Source organism: Lipophrys pholis, assembly GCF_963383615.2.
Source record: "Lipophrys pholis genome assembly, chromosome: 5".
Classification (NCBI taxonomy): Eukaryota; Metazoa; Chordata; class Actinopteri; order Blenniiformes; family Blenniidae; genus Lipophrys; species Lipophrys pholis.
In genome coordinates, this window is record NC_137628.1 from 11,626,466 (window position 1) to 11,646,366 (window position 19,901).

At 44.4% G+C, this 19,901-nt stretch overlaps 1 protein-coding gene across 1 annotated transcript; it reads right to left on the reverse strand.

Moving 5' to 3' along the window:
* Positions 1–887: 887 nt before the first annotated feature.
* On the reverse strand, positions 888–19,612 carry LOC308109800 (metal transporter CNNM1-like; the record flags this gene model as incomplete). The annotated part of the gene is made up of 10 exons (XM_080463605.1): positions 18,093–19,612; positions 8,680–8,823; positions 8,459–8,599; positions 7,639–7,808; positions 7,466–7,556; positions 6,857–7,002; positions 3,519–3,804; positions 2,606–2,710; positions 1,587–1,691; positions 888–967 (listed from the first exon to the last, which is right to left on the reverse strand). The coding sequence occupies exons 1-10, from the start codon at positions 19,537–19,539 to the stop codon at positions 888–890; spliced, it is 2,715 nt and encodes a 904-aa protein (XP_080319731.1). The 5' UTR covers positions 19,540–19,612.
* Between the last annotated feature and the right edge of the window lie 289 nt (positions 19,613–19,901).

The window sequence follows — 19,901 nt, forward strand, 5'->3', positions numbered from 1 at the left end:
TTTTAATTTTGGGCCACTAGTGGGGGCTGTTTTTGTAATTACCGACCAAGCCGCAGGAGAATATGGACTGATAGTCATGACACTCTGGAGGAAACATTCTACTGAGCATGTGCAGAACAACTCGTTACTCCAGCCATGGTGGGAATGTGCAGTCGCAGTGTTTCCGCCGTCTACATGGAGCTGGAGCGTTTTTAAAAGAAAATTGGTGTTTTCAGTGGCTCTGAGCAATGTTGGTGTGTAAACGGACCCCAAAAAAACTCAACAGAAGTTTTGCGTTTTCACTTGAAAACATTGTCGTGTAAACGGGACGCTTCTGCATTGTATAGGGAGGTGATAAATGCTAAGAAAATAATCCCATCAGGAAATCCAGTACAAGGCTGGACGCTCCTGTTTGAGGTTCCTCCCGTGCCTTGTGGAAGAGTGCGTACAAATCAGCATCCTCTTTGGAATCCTCCTCCTGTTTCCTGTGTCCCATCGTCCCCTTCAGCTCCGGCGTGAGTGCGCACATGTGAGTTGTGTATAAAAACTCTTTAAAATCTACTACATTCAAAGTCATTCCTTTATATACGAGCATCAGCAGGAAAAAGCCGGAGGGGTGGAGATGAGAGGCGTATTGAAGAAGCTAATTCCTTTGTTGATCAAACGTTGGTTTGATGCATATTGCCAAAGCTGAGCCTTCTTGAAGAGAATGGTGCGCTCCGTTCACTCGCGCAGGATATTCCAGGTGATAGATCCACCTCATGACCTCCTTCAGTGATAAGCGTATGAACTGCTTTCAGATAAAACTCTGACAGCTGAAGACATCGTCTTTACAAACAGCTTTAAGAACCACCAGGCGATGGGAGTTTGGGGATTTTGGAGAGTTCGGGTCTCTTTTACACGCTCGGCTAGGTTTTCACCAGCGGCTGCTCTGAAACGTCTTCTGGTGTCTTCTCTCCTTCCCGGGATTTTTTCCTTTTCTTATGACCTGAGGACAGAAAAGACATATTACTAAATGGAAAGAAATCGAAATGGCAGCTTTGTCTTCTGTCAAGATCTTATTCTTATCAACTGTTCTGTCAGAGCTGACGCACACACACACACACACATGTACATTATGTAACTAGCCGAGGCCCCATTTACACAACATTTCATGAGTAAAAGAAAAATTTCACATTTCCACGGCAACGTTTTGAAAATGATGTTTACATGGAAATATCAGAAAACTATGTAGCTTGCAAGCCAGGACAAGTGTTGGTCTGTAAACGTGAAACTTTTCTGAAATGAAAACGCACAAATTATGCGTTTTTACTTTAAATGAAAGTTTCGCTCTCCGCCTGTGTCAGCACACCTGAATATAATGACGGTTGTCATCACGCTTGTTATTGTTATTGCCTCTATGCAGTCAGGTGTACTGTAACTGGGAGTGACCTTAAACCTGCAGGACAATCAGCCTCCAGGGTTAGAACTGGACACTCCTGTGTGTGTGTGTGTGTGTGTGTGTGTGTGTGTGTGTGTGTGTGTGTGTGTGTGTGTGTGTGTGTGTGTCTGTGTGTGTGTGTGTGTGTCTGTGTGTGTCTGTGTGTGTCTCTGTGTGTGAGACTGACTGAGTTTGAGCAGCAGCTTCTTGCCCAGCGTGTCCTCTGAGCTGCTCAGCGACAAGTTGCTGATGAAAGGCGACGTGTCCGTTTCCATGGGAACAGAAGCCAAGTCTGAAAGACAGAGAGCCACAAGAGTCCGTCCTTCATGAACACTTACAGGACAAATTCAACTCCTGTACTCTAATCATTTTAACACCTTTAAAATGACTTTTGTGAAGATTTGAGTAAAGATTTTCATGAGAAGATAAAATTCAAATTGATGAAAATGTTCAGGTGTGGTTCAATTGAAAAGTAATAAAGTCCAATCCAATGGAAATACTTGTATTTCTTCAGCTTTAAACTTTTATTATTGTAATGTTGGCAACATAAAGTCAGACACACACAACAGTCTTTACTCCATTAAATCACTGGTTGACTGTTCTTTTCTGTTTTTTCAATAAATGAAAAAAAAAACTGTTTTTGATGAGAATGAATGCATTAATTGCATAAAGTAATTATATAACAATCTTCTAAATACATTTTTTTCTTATGTATACATAGCTGTGGATTTACAAAATGCCACAGCAGATAGTTTCAATCAATCCTGAAGTTTTTCAGGAACAAACGTGAGAAATTTTACATGGAATAAGGCATCCATCTTAAGAAGTAAGCTTTGCTCTTCATATTGAGCTTTACTATCAAACGCTATAATTGTGGCTTATTTTCCACAAACACTTCTATTAACCTCCATTGTTACAAATTTCTAACTTTGAACGACATCAACCAGGTTGTAACCTTTGAGTCATCTCATTGCAGAAAGCTGGTCTTTAACTAATTCTGAGGATAAATTAAAAATAAGTAGCCACATTATACAGAATAATTGAAGCAGCTGAAAAATAACAGTACAACACTCCCTGTTTAAACTTTTCATGGTGCCTGAAGCTGCCTTTGGATTTACTGTTTCTTTCAGCTTTGATTCCTGAGAAGAAGTGAAAGCAGCAGTTTATTTTGTCACATTAAAAAAAAAACAAATGAATGAAACAAACCGGCGTGTGCATCAGGCTCAGCTCGGTCCTCTCTGATGTAGGGAATCTCGTCCATCCTGAGAAACACGGAGTCGCTGGGGCTCTTCTGGCCGTCAGACTTACTCCCTGCAACACACACACGCACAGTTAGGCGCTTCTAATTTCAAATATCTGATCAAAGTGTTTTGCAGTAGGACTTTTTTTTAAAGATGATCTAAGGATCCGTTTACATGACACCAGACTTGTTTGTTGAAAAATAACAGGTCAGACTACGTGACGAAACATGACGAAAGTTTTGCGGTTCCACTCTTTGTTGTCGTGTTAACGGGACCTGAGTCGATTGAGCCGTTTGATTCAGGATGTCTCAAAAAGACACTCTGCTTCAAATGCAACCACACTCCAAACCTGCCTTCTCCATCTGTCAGCAGCTCGAGGAGCCACTCAGGAGCCGTGTGGTAAAATCCCACCTCAGCAAGAATTACATGAGCAAAAGTGTTCAATGCTTCTGGAAAGTAAAGGATCAAGATGGTGCCTGTTAATGCTGACTCTCTGAAAATGAATGGAGTTACTTCATAGTTTCTGATAGTGAAATATAAGATCGTTATGAGTATTACTTGTCTGACTGATTGCAGAACTAATATGCACATGGTTGAAGTCAAGCTGTAATTAGTGAACAAAACTTGAAAGACTTTCCTTTTCTTTTATTTATTGCTTCTATTTTAGGGTCACGCTCAGGGACTCACAGTGGAATTCAAATTTGAAAACCTCCAAGCCCACTACTCTAACCACTGTCTGCACATTTCCTTTGGTAGAGCAGGTCCATGTTATAAAATAATTAAAGCCCCATATACACAATGTTTCCAGTGAAAACGTCTCATATTCATGAAATTCATTTCTTGTTCCGTCTGAACTGCAGACGTGTCTCAGGACTCACGGACGATTCGGTTCTTCTCATTCAGCAGCGATGTGCTGTGCGGGACGCTGGACTGCTGCCCCCGGCTCCGGGCCGAACTGGGCCTGCCGAGCTCCCGGGGCGGTGGCATGAGGAGGGTGGTACTGGTGGCGTGCTCGGTGGGCATCAGCGTGGCTGCGTGGTCAGTGGGCGGAGCCTCCGGGGTCGGGCTGTTGGCCTCGGCCAGCCGGGTGTCGGCGTCCGGCGTCTGAGGGGAGCTGTCCATCCGGGTGGCCGTCACCGCGTTCTGGTAGTGGCTCCGGGTGATCTGATGGAAGAGCAGAGGATTCCAGGTAATAGCTAGTCATAGGAAATGTTAACGTCTTCGCGTTTCAGAATAACAGTGTCCTTTCTCTTTCTGGACCCACTTGCAACCAGATGCAACGTTCACCAAGACGAGCAGTTTGTTGTTTCTCCACTGCAGGGCATGAATGAAAAGTGAGCAGAAGAATTAGCATGCTAAAAGATAAAAAGGCAGAAACACAAAGAAAAGTTACCACTGGGGTTTGGTTTAGGATCATAATGACGCATTGAGATGTAAAGAAATCACATCTCAGTTGTAAAATCAGTTTTACCAGCTTTAATCAGCAACAGTTTTCAAACTATATCAAGAAGTCAGAGCAGATCTGCTGGAAGGATCCAGAGCTTCTGAGACTACTACCTACTGTCCTCTGTCTTAATCCACTTTTATATTGTGCGAATATTGGGGAGGAATTGAGGTGTAGAATGATAGAATGCAGCTCTAAAGATGTTTCCAATGACAACCTAAGTAAATAACGCTGATTAAAGTTCTCTTTCACACGAGGCGCCGTTAAAAGGCTCCTTTTATGGCTGAAAACTCCAAGCTTTCATTTACAGTAGTATGTAGTTTATGTTGGAGTTGCTGATGAACCAAAAGTATTGCTTCATTATAAAGAAGTTCCGTGGGTAGAAAATAGTGGAGCGTCTCATAACGGAGAGTAACGCAGTGCATGCAGACCTCCGCCTGCGGTCATAACGCCATACAAGACCTGGAAGTGAAGTTAGTTACAATGACATTACGGGAAAAAGCGTGAAAAAAACGACAATGGAAAACTGCTTCTAAATGATATGTTTGACGCAGCTGACTGTGTGACAGGGCAGGAGCTCTGCAGCACAACAGTTGGAGAGCCACCGGCTCCGCCATCGTGGATTAAATTATCTCGTTCCCTCACATGATTAACTTGAGGGAGCGACTTATCATCTCCGGGCCTCCGTGTTCGCTGTAGATTTCAGAAAGCTGGTACATCGTTTTCTCCGCCTCGTAGGTAGCAATAACTCCGCCCCCAGCTGATGACGTGTCAGGTCTCGCTTTGGCCCCGCCCTGGCCCCGCCCTGGCCCCGCCCTGGCCCCACCCTGGCCCCGCCCTGGCCCCGCCCTGGCCCCGCTCTGGCCCCGCTCTGGCCCAGCAATGATGTGGGACCAGCTAAGCACCTGTTTAGACCCTGATAGGCCGGGGCTTTGGCAGTGGAAAGACAAAGAACTGGTGTTAAATCTGGCCCTGGCCCTGAACTAGCACCTGGTTCTTTCTGGTGGAAAAGCCTCCAAAGTAACTTCCTTCAGGATGAGTCTCTTGCCTCCGCCATGCCGAGTGATGTGACTGGATGCTTAATTTGTTGGAGAATCCCTACCCCCCTACCTGAACCAAGGTTTGAATCCCTCCCAACAATCTGTTTGTCCTCTGATTTTCTCTCTTTCTATCCCCCAACACCAGCCAGAACAGCAGAAAGTGGAATTGTTGGCTTTTAAAAGTGTCTTGAAATGACAGTGTTGTATTCAGTTCTATAGAAATAAAAATTAATTGAAAAATCTGTTTCTTTTTAACCAATGGAATGACACGTTTAGCTTTACGATTACTTTCAAATTACTTAATTCTGTATTTGCAATCCATCGTGATATGTTTATCTTTTGTGGTGAGCAACAAATTGCTGTGAGAATCCAAAACATCCATCCATGCATTTTCTATACTGAGAGAGACGGAGAGAACCGCACACTGAAATTAACATCTAACAAAGGGAATTTAGGGTCATCAGTAAGCCTCACATGCATGTTTTCAAACAATGGCAATAAATCAGCCCAGGACAGAACACTCACCATTACACCACAACTATAAATAGATGGATTTCCCAACCCTGATGTGCCTGAATATTCAGGATCTTCTGTAGAAACACATTTTATGTAATTTTTTGTTATTTTCTGGTGAACAGATCTGAAAAAAGGAGGCATTGTGTTGCAGTGCCACCAGATATTTTTCCTTTTTTTTTTTTAACTAGATTGTTGGCTAAAGAGAGCGGTAGCCATAGTGGCAAAGAGCTGGCTTTCTGAGCGGAGGGGTCTGTGTTTATCTGTGAGGCCACTAACTCAGAAAACACTCAGTATGTGCTGCACAGTGACATGCAGAGAACTAATTATACTGTGTATACAACAATTAAATGACTCTTTTTCAGTGTCATGTCCTTTCTAATCACTAAAAACGAATCCATCTCACTTCAAACTGAACCGACTCTCTTCTACTTATAATGTCAATCACATTAAATCCAGACATCAAACCTCCTTCCCTCCTTAAAAGTTTTAATGTGCGTGTATTTACCATCATGTTTCAACTGAAAACGCATCGTTTTTGCGTTTTCCTTTCAGAAAAGTTTTGCTCTTGACTATAAAACTACCGAGTCTCAGGAGAATATGGACGGGGAGACTTGGGGAATGAATGGACGACTCGTAACACGGAGAGAGAGCTGGTCTGTTACCAGTCGGTCAGAAGCTTCTGGGTCGGAAAGGAAAGGACATCACCTCTCTCTGCCCCTCCTCATTTATGGAATATTTTTTGTGAAGAGACAGTTTAATTAGGGCCAAAACCTTTAGCGAAAAGATTGAACTGAGTGACGCGGTGATCAAATCTTTGTAGGAAGCGGGTCTCACCCGTGCAGCCACAGTAGTACAGTGGTTATGACTCTTACCTGCCGTACCGGGAAACCAGGGTTTGATTCCTTATAGTTGCATTCATTTATTTAGATATGTTTAGTTAATTTTAAAGACGCGGTTTGTTTATTCTTTTTTTATTTTAGACCCGCCATAGCATAGAGGTTAAAATCGATCCATGCAGCGATATCTTAATTTTTATGTCGAGAGGGTATTGAGGCTCCCAGTGTGTTCTGTTCAGTGGGAAACGGGTCCAAATGGCTCTTTCAGTGTTGGAGGTTGCCGACCCGTGACTTGAACTATCGATCGCATTTAATCCAGATGTGAAAACAAAGCTTAAAAACAGAGTGTGCTACTTTCATGAGTGAGTTTGAGGTGTCACCTTGATGACCTGGAGATGTGTGAGCTGTCGAACAGAGTAGTCAGGCAGGTAGACGTTCCCACCTCCGTTCAATTGCCCCATACTGCCCCCGTATAGCATGGACTCGGAGCGGTCCAGACCACTGCTGCGAGAGGGGGATCTGTGGACTGCAGGGGGAAGAACGAGAACTGAATCAGCTCAATCCTCTCATTCATTCACCTGTTAGAGCTGACTCCTTTCCAGTTCATCAATGTAGCATGGAAATCATTTCAATTTGTAAAATAATACTACTTTAACATTATGACCAGCAACAGGTAACACTACAAGACAAAAAAAATAGATCTCACTGTCGATTGGCCAACAAAAACACATGTTAATATGCATTCAGTGGTATTTCCCTTCATGTTAAATTTTTTCAAGAAATGAAAGTCAAATATGGCCCAAAACAACTTAGTTACTGTGTCACAATAAACACACATCAGAGCATCTTCCCCTTCAGGCGTTTAGTCAGAAGTGTTCTCGGACTGATAAGATATTGTGGTCATAATGTTCTGGCTGATTAGTGTATACAGTTTTTTGCTGATTCTTCTGGTTTGTCCTTTTTAAAAGCATAATGTAAAGTGTGTGTACCTGTCGGCATGATGGCTGGAACCCCAAAGTAAGAAAAGGCTCCGTTCTCAAACTTCAACGCTTCTTTACCGAACTCCACCTCAACACGACCCTGAGGACACAGAGACACAGAGACACAGAGACATTCTGACCATGGTCTGGACACCGTCTTGGTTTTGGATTGTTTGACATACCTGCAGCAAAAGGATGAAGTAGTCCACCGGCTTGTTGCGCTGAAACAGGAAGTGCTGCTGCGCTCGCTTGTTCTTCTCATCGAACTTGAGCTCCTGAACCACGCTGGGATGTTTGATGAGCCGCAGTAAAATCTTCTCTGAGATGTGAGCCGGTTTGAAGGGCTCCACCTCTGACACAGTATAAACACACCAAAAAGATTTACATTTAAATTCAGAATGTTCAAAGAATTACAAGAATCAGTTTTCAGCGCAAACACACCCAAGATGTGTTATACAAGATATAAAGAAAACATTTCTTCTCACTTTACTTTTAATTTGTTGATAGTTGTGAATCAGAATAGCTCACAACATCATCCTGTGGTACAAAGTAGAGTGACAAGACTGAAAAGTTAAGAGACGTGTTGGTCAGCTTGCTAAACTCAGTGAACGTCAACATAACATAACAAGTTGTAAATTACATCAGGTTAACTCTGCTGGTCCACATGTGATTAAGTTGCTGGTGTTGTACAATCTTTTACCTCCTCCTGATATTTTGGCAGAACATTATTTACACTCTGAATTACTTTTGTCATTCTCATAAATATCAAAGATTCTCTAAACTGTTGACATCCCTCATCCTCTGTTACTCGTAGGCGACGTTGCCGACGTATGATGTCAGCCGAGGTGTCACTCGTCGGGTTGTATGAGGGATCTTTTCTGAGTACGAGTACCTCGTGCAGTATCGGACCGAATACTCGATACTGGTCCTATCGATGCATCCCTACATTGTACAGTTTAGAAACAGAGGGTTTCTCAGAGAAGCGATCTGATTGGCTGGTACCTGTGGAAAGGAAGCGGTGCGTCGCCAGAAGAAGCTGAGGCGAAATCTTCACTTTCATCTCGTTCTCGGACAGTTTGAAGATGGAAAAGTCCTGCTGCTTACTCTCGTGGTGGGAGACCCTCCGCTTAGAACGATTGTCGGCTGAGACACACAGAGCAATGAGATCAAGACTCTTGTTTTATTCGCTACGTCAGGACAAATGTGTGTGTCAGGATACGTACTGTAGAGGTCCGTCTCATCGAGGATCTCTGACTTGATGATTTCCTCGATGACGTCCTCCAGGGTGACGATGCCCATGACTTCATAGAAAGGGTCACCCTCGCCCTCGTTGTTCACACGCTGCACAATGGCCAGGTGGGATTTCCCTGGATAGGAAGGGTCAGTACAACAGCTCAGCTTCAGTTCTTAAATTAGTTCACTATGGAACGAAACATCAGGAAAAAAAAGGAATCAAACCGATCTGAAAAAGACCCCAACACAAAAAGTGTGACGCAGTACAGTTGTCAAAAATTCACGAAACACCTATATCAACAACTTCATTGTGCATTCTCTGATTTGCAAAACAACTTTGGGAGAAATTCCCAAATATAAACACTTTTACAATAAAGGCTTAAACTGCGAATCTCCATTGTTCCCGTCATAATTTCCATGACCACTAGAGGGCTCTTTGTCCCATAACATTGGTATCAATTACATCAGAATTGATTTTACATTTCTGTTTTATTGCCAATCCGTGGGGTAGTGGTTAGCACACTTGCATCATGGCAAGAAAGCCCCTGGTTTGAGTCCGGTTTGGGCTTGATTGCCTTTCTGTGTTCTTTGTTTTTAGCCTCTTTAATTTGTTTTAACAGTTTTTTTTGTATTTTATGTATCTTCTAAATATCGTAAACTGTGCACTTTTACATCCTATTTATTTTTATGCAGCACTTTGTACAGGTACTTGCTTGCTTGCTCTGGTTTTCTACCACAGTCCAAGTATACATTTGAATTTAATTAAAGAAACTCTAAATTGACCAAAAGTGTGACTGTGCTCTATGTGTTGTCTGTGTTTGTCATGTGCTGGACAAATAGCCTGTGCATTCTGCCTCCATCCACAGTTAGGATAAGCTAAAATAGGATGAAAGATGAACATATGTTATAGTTTCCTTTTTAACGACAAGTGAAGCAGGATGTTTTTACCTTGTTGACATGTTTTGGCTGCATCTGCAGTTTTCCTCAGAGCGTCAGCCCATTTCGGATACTGACACTGTGTAAGTGCGTTCTGGATGTGTTTGTCCTCCTCCTGTCTGTCTATTTCATCTGTTATGATGCCGGTCAATTGTAAAGTGTCCTGAGAACAGAAGGTTTCTGTGCTGTCGGGTGTTCCGATGTCCAAAGGAAGTACTGGCCCATGTGTGGGGGTTTCCTGTAGACTGTGACTTCTATAGTGGCGTCTTGTCTGTAGTAAATGTTCATGTCCTGAAAAGAAGGGGTCTTGTTTGTTTCCTCTTCGTGTGTGAATTGTATATTTCCAGTGTCGTCCATGTTGTTCAGATGGTCTGTGAGGTCTTGTGTGTGTCCAGTTTTTAATATTCCCAGGATGTAATCTACGTATCTTCTCCAGAGAGTGTGTCTGCAGTGTGTGGGACTGTGTGGATGGCTTTAGTTTAGATCCGCCATGAAAAAAATTGCTGATTATTGCAGATAGTGGATTTCCTATCTGTCGGCCTGGTCATCTGATACAGACCGACACGTCATCACATGTCAGATGACGCGCCAAGAAAGACTGCAGATGCAGCCAAAAGTCAGCAAGGTGTAAACATCCTGCTTCACTTGTCAGTGGCAGCTTTGTACTAAAAAGGACATGTCAATATCTCCATCTCTGACGTGAACGTTCAGCCATGGTTCGTGTGAACGTGCATTTAGAACATATTAGTCTGAAAACTGAATTGATGTGCACAGTTCCGCCCGGAAATGGCCCAGATGAGATTACGCCCTGTGAGTATTAATTACATCTTTTTGTGTTATTGATTTCTCTCCATCAACAGGAACTGTGGGATTGAATTAACCACCATGCCAGATAGGGTCACACTTTGTACTCCAAAGTGAAATAACAATCTGACTTTCAAAGAGCTCCATGTTTGGATTTCACTCAGAGCAAGAAAATTAATACAAAACACATAAAGTCCACATAATCTGATGTTGTGTATCCGTGCACAGAACAGTGTGTCCTGCGTTTCAGATACACAAATCATCAGAGTACACAATGTTTTCCACAGATATTGTTTGATCTGAAATTAGTGCTTGGGATTGGAGTAAACCTGCTTCACTGTGTTTGTGTGACTCATCCTGAGTGGGAGTGGAGCTCAGCACTCTCATGTAGAGTGGATGGAGCAGCAAGAGCTGAATGGAGTGGGTGTAAACGGGGGGTGTGTACACACAAAAGACGCTGTAGATGTAAAAACACAATCCATCATGTGACACAAACAAAACAGACTGCAGTGTTTCCCTGTGTATTTACTCCCACAATGATGAGTGTGTGCACTCAGGTGCAATGCTGAGGCATCTCGGCAGATAATTGGCGTGATTAATAATGCAATGCACCAATACGTGCAAAGCCTGTCCAGGAAGTGTATTTCACGTAAATACAACAGAGAGGTTTGTATGCATGTGAGGAAGGATTGTGACAGAGAGGTTCTGCAGCACAATGGAGAAATCATCAGGTGTGATCCAGCTGATGCATAATTCAAAACGTCACACTCAGAAAAAGCATTCACACGCGTGCACATGCATACAGACACGAAGTGGTAGAAAACAGAGTGAATGTTGTTTGTAGCTCCATCTCAGCAGTCTGGCTACAGTTCAGCTCTCCGCCTGCCAAGTACCTCAGGCACACACCGAGGCACAAACATGCACAGAGCTGAAAAGTGTTCACCATTCGGTGCGGCTAATCAGGTCAGGCAGACTTCCACTGGGCTGAGACAGGCTCATATGCTGTACATTTTCCTCAGAATTCATTTTAATTCAAATCACTTTGTCTGTTCTGCAAGTTTAAATGGAGTTTTTCATTTCAACCGTCTCATCTGCTGGCTCATTTTGAATTGTTTTTTTTCTCTGTCAATAATGTGAGAAGGCAACTTTCCAATAAGGATCGTGTGAGGCACCGTTTACATGATGATTTCCAGTAAAAAGGGAAAACTTTCATTATGATTTGGGTGTTCATTTACACGAAAACGGTGCTTGGAGAGCATTTCTATTTATCCATCCATCCATCCATCCATCGTTCAGGTTCACGGGGCGCTGGACCCAAATATTACCCAGTTGAAATCCACGCACACACATGGGAACATGCCAGCTCCACACAGAAAGAACCCACAACATTCTTGCTGTGAGGCGAGAGCTCTAACCACTGCACCACAGTTCAGCACTTAGGACCATCTGAGTGATTCTGAAACTTCGGAATCCTTGAAACAGCATTAAAAAGATATAACGGCAGATGGTGCTGTATCTATAGTGCAATACAAGCGAGTATCATCAGCATAAAGATCGATAATGCATCAAGTTTAAACATAAGAGGACCAAACACTGAGCCTTGTTAACCAATCAGATGCAAAATCCCACACACTTCTTTCTGTCTATGAGATAGTACAAATTCAAAAATGTCTCTTTTTGTCTTGTTCACATCACTTAACACATTCTGACCCAATGAACCAAATGTCTACAGGGTAAATGCAATCTGCCAGCTTGGATCTACTTTGGACTTAGAAAGATAACATTTAATTTGTGTCTCCAGACCACAATTAGGTCACCAATAAACCTGCAGCAATATCTCCTGACATGTTTGAAGCATATTGAGACTTTATCTCATTTTATTGTGTGATGGTACATCCAAACGCAGGTTCTGCACTTGAAGCCTCATTTATTGACCAGCTGCAACCGTACGTTTCCTGCCAGCAGGTTCAGTGTTTCACAACCCTCTACTCCTGTATTAGTCGAATCTGTGTTTGTATTTCAAGTTGGTGCTGACCTCATGTGAGCCATCCAAGGATAACCTACATACTGTATGTGTGACCTGTATGGCAGGTCAACATTGCAGAAAAACATAAAAACCGCAGCATATACAAAAGCCAAATCCCCAACTACAACAAATACAAAGAAAGGTTGAAACTTGTCCTGTAATGATTGATATCGATCACACTCGTTTTTGCGTTTTACAGGCTCAGGTCAAACAACAATGTGCAACTCATTGTGGGGCTTAGCACCAGTTCTTTGTCTTTCCACTGCCAAAGCCCCGTCCTATCCGGGTCTAAACGGGTGCTAAGCTGGCCTCACATCGTTGCTGGGTCAGAGCAGGGCCAGAACGAGGCCAGAGCGAGGCCAGAGCGGGGCCAGAGCGAGGCCAGAGCGGAGCCAGAGTGAGGCCAGAGCGGGGCCAGAGCGGGGCCAGAGTGGAGCCAGACACGTCATCAGCTGGGGGCGGAGTTATCGCTACCGACGAGGCAGAAGAGACGTTGAACCGGTTTTCTGAAATCTACAGCGAACATGGAGCCCCGGAGTGGTTATAGAAAAAAACTAAAATAATAACGCGAGGGAACGAGATAATTTAATCCGCGATCGCGGAGCCGGTGGCTCTCCAACTGTTGTGCCGCAGAGCTCCTGCCCTGTTACACAAAGTCAGCCAGATATATCATTTAGAAGCAGTTTTCCATTGTCGTTTTTTTCAAGCTTTTTGTCGTAACATCATTGTAGCTAACTTCACTTCCAGGTCTTGTATGGCGTTATGACCGCAGGCTGAGGTCTGCATGCACTGCATTGCGCCATGACGAAGCGATACTTTTGGTTCATGAACAACTACAAAACAAACTACATTCTACTGTAAATGAAAGCTTGGATTTTTTGGGGGGCCATAAAATGAGCCTTTTAATGGCGCTTCATGTGAAAGATAACTTGTTGATCAGTGTGTGTTTTTGTAGGTTGCCATTGGAAACGGCTTTAGAACTGCATTCTATCATTCTACTCCTCCATTCCTTCCGATGTGGAGGCATTTGATTCAGACACAAAGTGAAAGGAGCAGAAATTCACAATGTAATGAAATGTTGAAAAATAAGCCCAAAGCTCATTCAAGTGTTATTATTATCAATGTTTTTTGTTCTATGGCCACTCCGGGGCTCCGGACTAAAGCAAGACGGACGTGAAAAAACACCAATAGAGCAACGAGAAGACGCAATGTTTCAGGCCAAACTCAATGGCGCGACCCGGACCAAACCAGTGAATACAGTCCGTCTCCTCGTTCTTGTATATGCGCTGCGGGTGCTACATTGGTGAAATCAGTGACGTACAACGTTTGGAGTGACGCAATGATGTGGCTCTCACTTGGAAAAAACAATGGAAAAAGAACCGGCCCTGAACGAGCTCCTGGTTCTTTTTGGTGGAAAAGGCCTATGTGTCTGAATGGCCTCCAGAAGGTCCTGTGTAGACTGCAATCTAACCAATTAGCCATGGTTGTGAAAGAAGGAGGACAACAGCTCAGCAGTGAAAAGTAAAAGTGGGTCATCTTTTCGTTATCAGACGCTTTAGATCAAACTCTACCAAATCTAAAACTAAGGCTAAGACTCAGCCGTCGGTCAAATGGATCAAATGTGTAAAAAAATGGCACCAGAATTGAACAGATGGCAGAGAGACAAAGTGAAAATACAGCACAATGAATATTTAATCATCTGCCTCCGAGGGGACTGTGAAGGGACGAGAGCCAAAAGAGAGAGGGAAAGTAATGGAAGGGGCGTTTCATATAACTCAATTCCTGAGCTAGTCCCGTGTTTCTCGACTTTAATCACTTCTGACAGCCCATAAAAGATGGTAAAGGATCGGTTACGGTGACAGATGCAAACTTCCATGTCTCAGTTGAGACTTTCAGGATGATAAAATTGGACCTATTGTTGGATTGTTGGTAAAAGACACATTCCTTCACCAGCTTTGGTGGATCATGTCCGATCGCTGTGCGATGCTCACACTCGGCTTCCCATCTGTCTACACAGTGCTCGCTCTGGCACGGGGAAGGTTTCCCCCCGTTCTCGCACGCTGCTGCTGCCGTTAGTTCACAGCGGGGAAGCCGTCACTCGGCCAGCTTCACTGTGCCAGACGCTCTGCTTTGTATTCAGGCCAAAGAGCCTCTGTGGTCTCAGCACACCAGCAGGCTGGCTGCGACTCGCTTTCACTAACTTCTGCCAGGATGGGGTACAGTTCTCCTCCCAGTTGTAGCTTGTTTCCATCCAGAAACCTCGACTGAAGCCAACAGGCCTCCTTTTAACTTTGCTTTTCAAATATATGGTAAATCAGCGTGAGACAGTTTAGTTTAGGTTGAGGCCAGTTCTGCTCAATATCTTTAAATAGAAAGCAGTTTTATAAGTCAAATCTTCTCTGATGTGTCAGCGAAGTTCTTGGATTTTCTCTCCATGTTTTTTTCTGGTGAAGGGAAATCATGCTCTGATCTGTGAGTGCAAGTGTCCTCCTCAAGGATCAACAAGTTCATGTTGTAAAAACAACTCTTTGTGCATCATTCTCTCTTTCTATTTAAGTAACAATTGTTGGCTGCAGGATATAGCAAATTTATCATCATTGCAATATCAATGTGCACAACTTAATACAAAGTACTAAACCGTAAGCCTTCACTTTGTATTCATGTTCTGGAAATTCACATTGCCTGAATTTTAAATATGTGAGAAAAAAAGTGGTCGTCGAGAATGTGTATATGATCTTTTTCAATATTTCTAAACTTCATTTTCTTCTACTTTCACACTGAAATTGGCAAAGACCAGAATTGAGATTCTGCAGAGCTTGCAGCGATAGGAAGTAGAGTCAAATCCACCACATAAATACCGCCTTCACCTTCTGCAGCAGCTTGTTGAACAAGAAAAAGTCGTCACGAATGAAGGAACCCAATGATTTCACGAATGCACACATTCTATTGCTGTTGACCTCGCAGAAAACCTCCAATCATTTGTTGTATTTTCAGTTGTAATAAAATGAACCCCCTACGACACGAACTAAATTAGTATTGTGTTCTCGACAATCCAAAATGATGAGGTTGAAGTAAACGTGATGTTTTGAGATTATACTGTATTTTCAAACCGGGGTCTTTCCTTATTTCCAACTTTTTCAAGTTTTGTAAATGAATATTGTATTTTCATGCAACTAGTATTCATTTGCTCTGTACGTTGAGATTGAGGGTTTTTTTTTTAGACTTGTGGATTATTATGATGTGGGCCCGCTGTCCATGTAACGAGTCTGTATGAGGAGGAGATTTCCTTGACTGATGTGAGCTGGTTACTACAAGAAGCGGGTAAACACTGCAAAGCTGCTGCTGCAGGAGTCTCAGTGAAATGAATGAAAAGGTCGGCATTTCTTCTGCCGCAGTGCATGAACGTGCTGCTACAGAGAGAGAGAGAGCGAGAGAGAGAGAGAGAGAGAGCGAGAGCGAGAGCGAGAGAGAACACTGATGGCACCTGGTTCGCCTCCATTATACTAATACCAATACTCTGATAATCCACCTTAAGCCCAGAAAAAAACATAAAAATATAGTGGATTTATTTAATTATTTGCATGTTTTGGAGTTGTTTTAGTCACATTCATCAGTTTTATCTGCGCTGTTGATGTGGGACGCGCTGTTTAGTGATTACAGTTCCAGACTATAAATAAAAGAGCTGTGGAGTGTCTCCTGTCAGCAGGTCAAGGTGTCCTCCTCTGTTTACCTCCCTCTTGTTCCATCCTCGCCACACACACAAACTGCTGACTATGCAGGATCCCGGAGCACGCAGGAAGGCAGCGATAAGCGGCGAGGCTCGCCATTGGCTGGGCGGCACCCCACCCTTTTCACAGAGAGGTAGGAGCACCAGCTGACTGCATGCAGGATGGGAAAAAAAAAAAAAGAGTCTGCAGCAGCACTGCAAAGCCTGTGTGACACAGAAGGAGGGCCGAGCCACCAGCACGGCTCCCTTCCAGATCCAATTTGTAAAGACACACATTTGCATTCCCTGATGTATCCCACAAAACCTTCCTGGTAAAAAAAAATAAAGGAGCCCTTGTTTCAGGGTATTCACAGAGCTGGGAATTTATGACTGGGAAGTGGGAAACTTCCAACTTCTCAGTAAGACACCTGAACAGGCTCCAGGTGAAAAAAAACAAACATCCATGAAGCTTCAGACTCGCTCAGAGGTCTGCAACCTTTATGACCAAGAGAGACATTTGAGAGAAAATTTGCCTGGAGCCGCTAACACAGCTTCTAAAGTTTCATGGATACAGTAGTTTTGAAACAAAAACTATATCTTATGTTGCATATATATATATCCCAGAGGGGATTTCCTTTCAGCATTACTTCACATTGATTGAATAAAACGAAGGATGAATATGAAATCTGATCAAAAAATAAATAAGTGATTGAAAACATAAATATGTCTAAGGCTTAACAGTGACAAATACAAGAACTGAAAGATTTAAATTAACCAAAACGCAGCAGACATTATTTACAAGTAGACGTTATAGAGGCTACCGGAAGGAAGGACATTTGAACCATTGTATCTCTTTTCTCAGCAGTTTTGTTGGTTTTTGTTCCATTTTGTTTACCTATTTATTCCCTTTTAGAAATTCTAGTCAGTTTAGCCTTTTTTTTCTCAATTTACTTACTGTGCCTTTTTAAAGCCATTTTTTTTATCTAAGAGATAAAATTTATTTTGAAAAAGACAGGTGTGTAAAAATAAATTCAGGTATAGTTTAGTGAAAGCTTCAGGGAGCCACAAACAAAAGAGCCAAAGCGCCACATGTGGCTGCAGAGATGCAGGTTGTACGCCTCTATTGGAGCCTATCAGGTACTAAAACAGTTTCTAAACCTGCATCATTTCAAAGCAACATGTACAACTGAAGCATTTTTCATCAGATTATGAAGGGAACACAGGAAATACTCTGAGTTGGGAGAATTCTGTGTTATCAACAGAAAAAAGATGAGAAACATTCAGCTTCACATGGCTCCTCAAAACTTCACACTTTCTCCAAATACACATCAATTAGGTTCCAAAGTCAAAACTTTCTCAGTTACTTGATACATTTAACATTTGTTTAACACATTCTTAACAAAAATGCAACATTTAGTTTGCTTTTTGAAGGTATGTGGAATATGGAAGTGATATGTTACTTGAAATGCTTCTATCAATAAGAAGTTATTATTATCTCTTTGTTTTTTTTCTTAAAGTGTACACAACGGATGATGTGCTGCTGTAGGTTTAACCTGCTGGTTAAAGCCTATAGCAGCCGCCTTCAAGAACTCCCCATGGAATTGATAGTGGTTCAAACACCAGGTTCGGTAGCATCTAATCCTTTCATTGAATCATTTTCGATACAAAGGTAAACAGACATGTTGCGCACCTTGTTGGTACCTGCTTTTATCTGATTTTATTCGTTTGTTTTTATGCTTTTATTTTATAAACATCACAAGTGGCACTTTGAGATTTTGCTTGAATGTGTTTTGTAATTAACAATGTGAACTCAAAGGTTTCGCAGTAGTTTTTGTGTGCATGATAAACTCTGAAGGTCATCTGTGTGTCAATGTGCTAAACGTGCGGAGGATGTGCAAACTGAAGTTGTGAAGTTGTGCGTCTCCTCTGACCTTTCTTGAACTCCTCCAGCATGGCGTCCAGCTTGGTGTCGTTGAAGACGCAGTGCAGCGGGTGCTTGTAGAACTGAGTGATGGTCTTCAGCGGGGTGCAGTCGTCCGGGTCCACGAAGGCCAGGTCCTTGATGAACAGGATGTCCACGATGTTGGACCTCTCGTTCTCGAACACGGGGATCCGGGTGTAGCCGCTCTGCATGATCTCGGTCATGGTGTTAAAGTCCAGCACCGCGTCCGAGGCCAGCATGAAGCAGTCGGTGAGCGGCGTCAGAACGTCCTCCACCGTCTTGGTGCGCAACTCCAGCGCACCCTGGATGATGTTCAGCTCCTCCTTCACCAGGTCGTGGTACGGGTCCGTGACGCGCAGCATCTCCAACAGCTTCTCCCGGGTGTAGAAGTTGGAGATCTCCTGGTTCAGGATGAGATCCAGCAGTTTGCTGATGGGGTAAGAGATGGGGAACGAGAGCACCATCAGTAGCCGCGTCACCCAGATGGTTTTGGAGGCGATGGCGAGGCCGTGGCGCGACGCCACGGAATGCGGGAGGATCTCCCCGATGAAGAAGATTCCGAAAGCGCAGATGACCGTGGAGAGCCAGGTCATGCCCAGGATCTGACACATCCACACGGCCAGCGACGCGTTGATGATGGCGGTGCCCAGCAGCAGGGTGCACAGCACGTAGTTCCCATGCCGACGCACGGATTCGATCTTCCGCGCGTAGTTCTGCTCCGTGTCGGTACCGCTGTTCTGGAGCACCTGCAGCTCCACCGGGTCCAGGGCCAGCAGGCTCAGGTTCAATCCGCTGAAGAGCGCCGAGAGCCCAAGCAGCAGCACCGACACCAGCACCTGCAGCCACAGGTCCGGCGCCGCGGAGCGCTCCGCCACGGCCACCCAGAAGTCCCGGGTCCGGTAGTGCTCCCACTTGGAGCCGTCGAAGGCGCACATGGAGTAGTACTTCACCTTCTCTCCCCGGCGCAGGTCTTTGGCCAGCAGCTCCACCAGCACCGAGTTCTGGCTGGAGGCGGACTTGAAGGAGCCCAGTACCTCGATGTCGGACGTCCGGGCGGTCTTGTCCATGCACATGTTCCTCTTGGGGTGAACCTGTCCCTCCCTCCCGGGACTCGGCTCCTCGATGAAGGCGATCCAAGGCGCGGCGTTGTTGGCGCGCGTCCCCGCGGTGCGGTTGAGCCTTTGCGGGGAGGTGGAGTAGTAAACCCGCAGCATGAAACGGGTCCCCTCGGTGGCTTTCAGCACCCCGTCCCGCACGGACAGCTCCGCCCCGGTGTCCTCCGGACGAAAGCCGAGCAGCGCGCGCGCTGGGGCGGGCAGCAGCGAGCAGGAGTAGAGGGAGAGAAGCAGCAGTAGCCGGGACAAGGAGCGCGGAGCCCCGCAGGCTCCAGCTCCAGCCCCGGTACGGTACGGCACCGCCGCAGCCTCCGCAGCCATGATGCGGTGTGAGGAGCGGGTAGCCCAGGTCACGTGCTGCTGCTGCTGCTGCTGCTGCTGCTGCTGCTGCGTGGGTTCCGGTCCATGTTGTGCGGGGAAGGAGGGGACCTGTGATCAGTGATGGGGGGGCTGGGGGCGTGGGAAGAGGAGGCCTTTACGGGGATCTGACTTGCCCTCAGCCGGCGGGGATGTAACTTTCTAATAATGACCTGCACACTACACAGATTTAAGTGTTTGCTGTGATCCAGAACTCCATCTTTCTGTTTATCATCTCGTTTATTTGTCTAAATCAGCCTGCTGCTCTGGAGCCATGTGCTGCTCTGGAGCGGCTCCACGAAGCTTTCACAATGTGTAATGGTAAG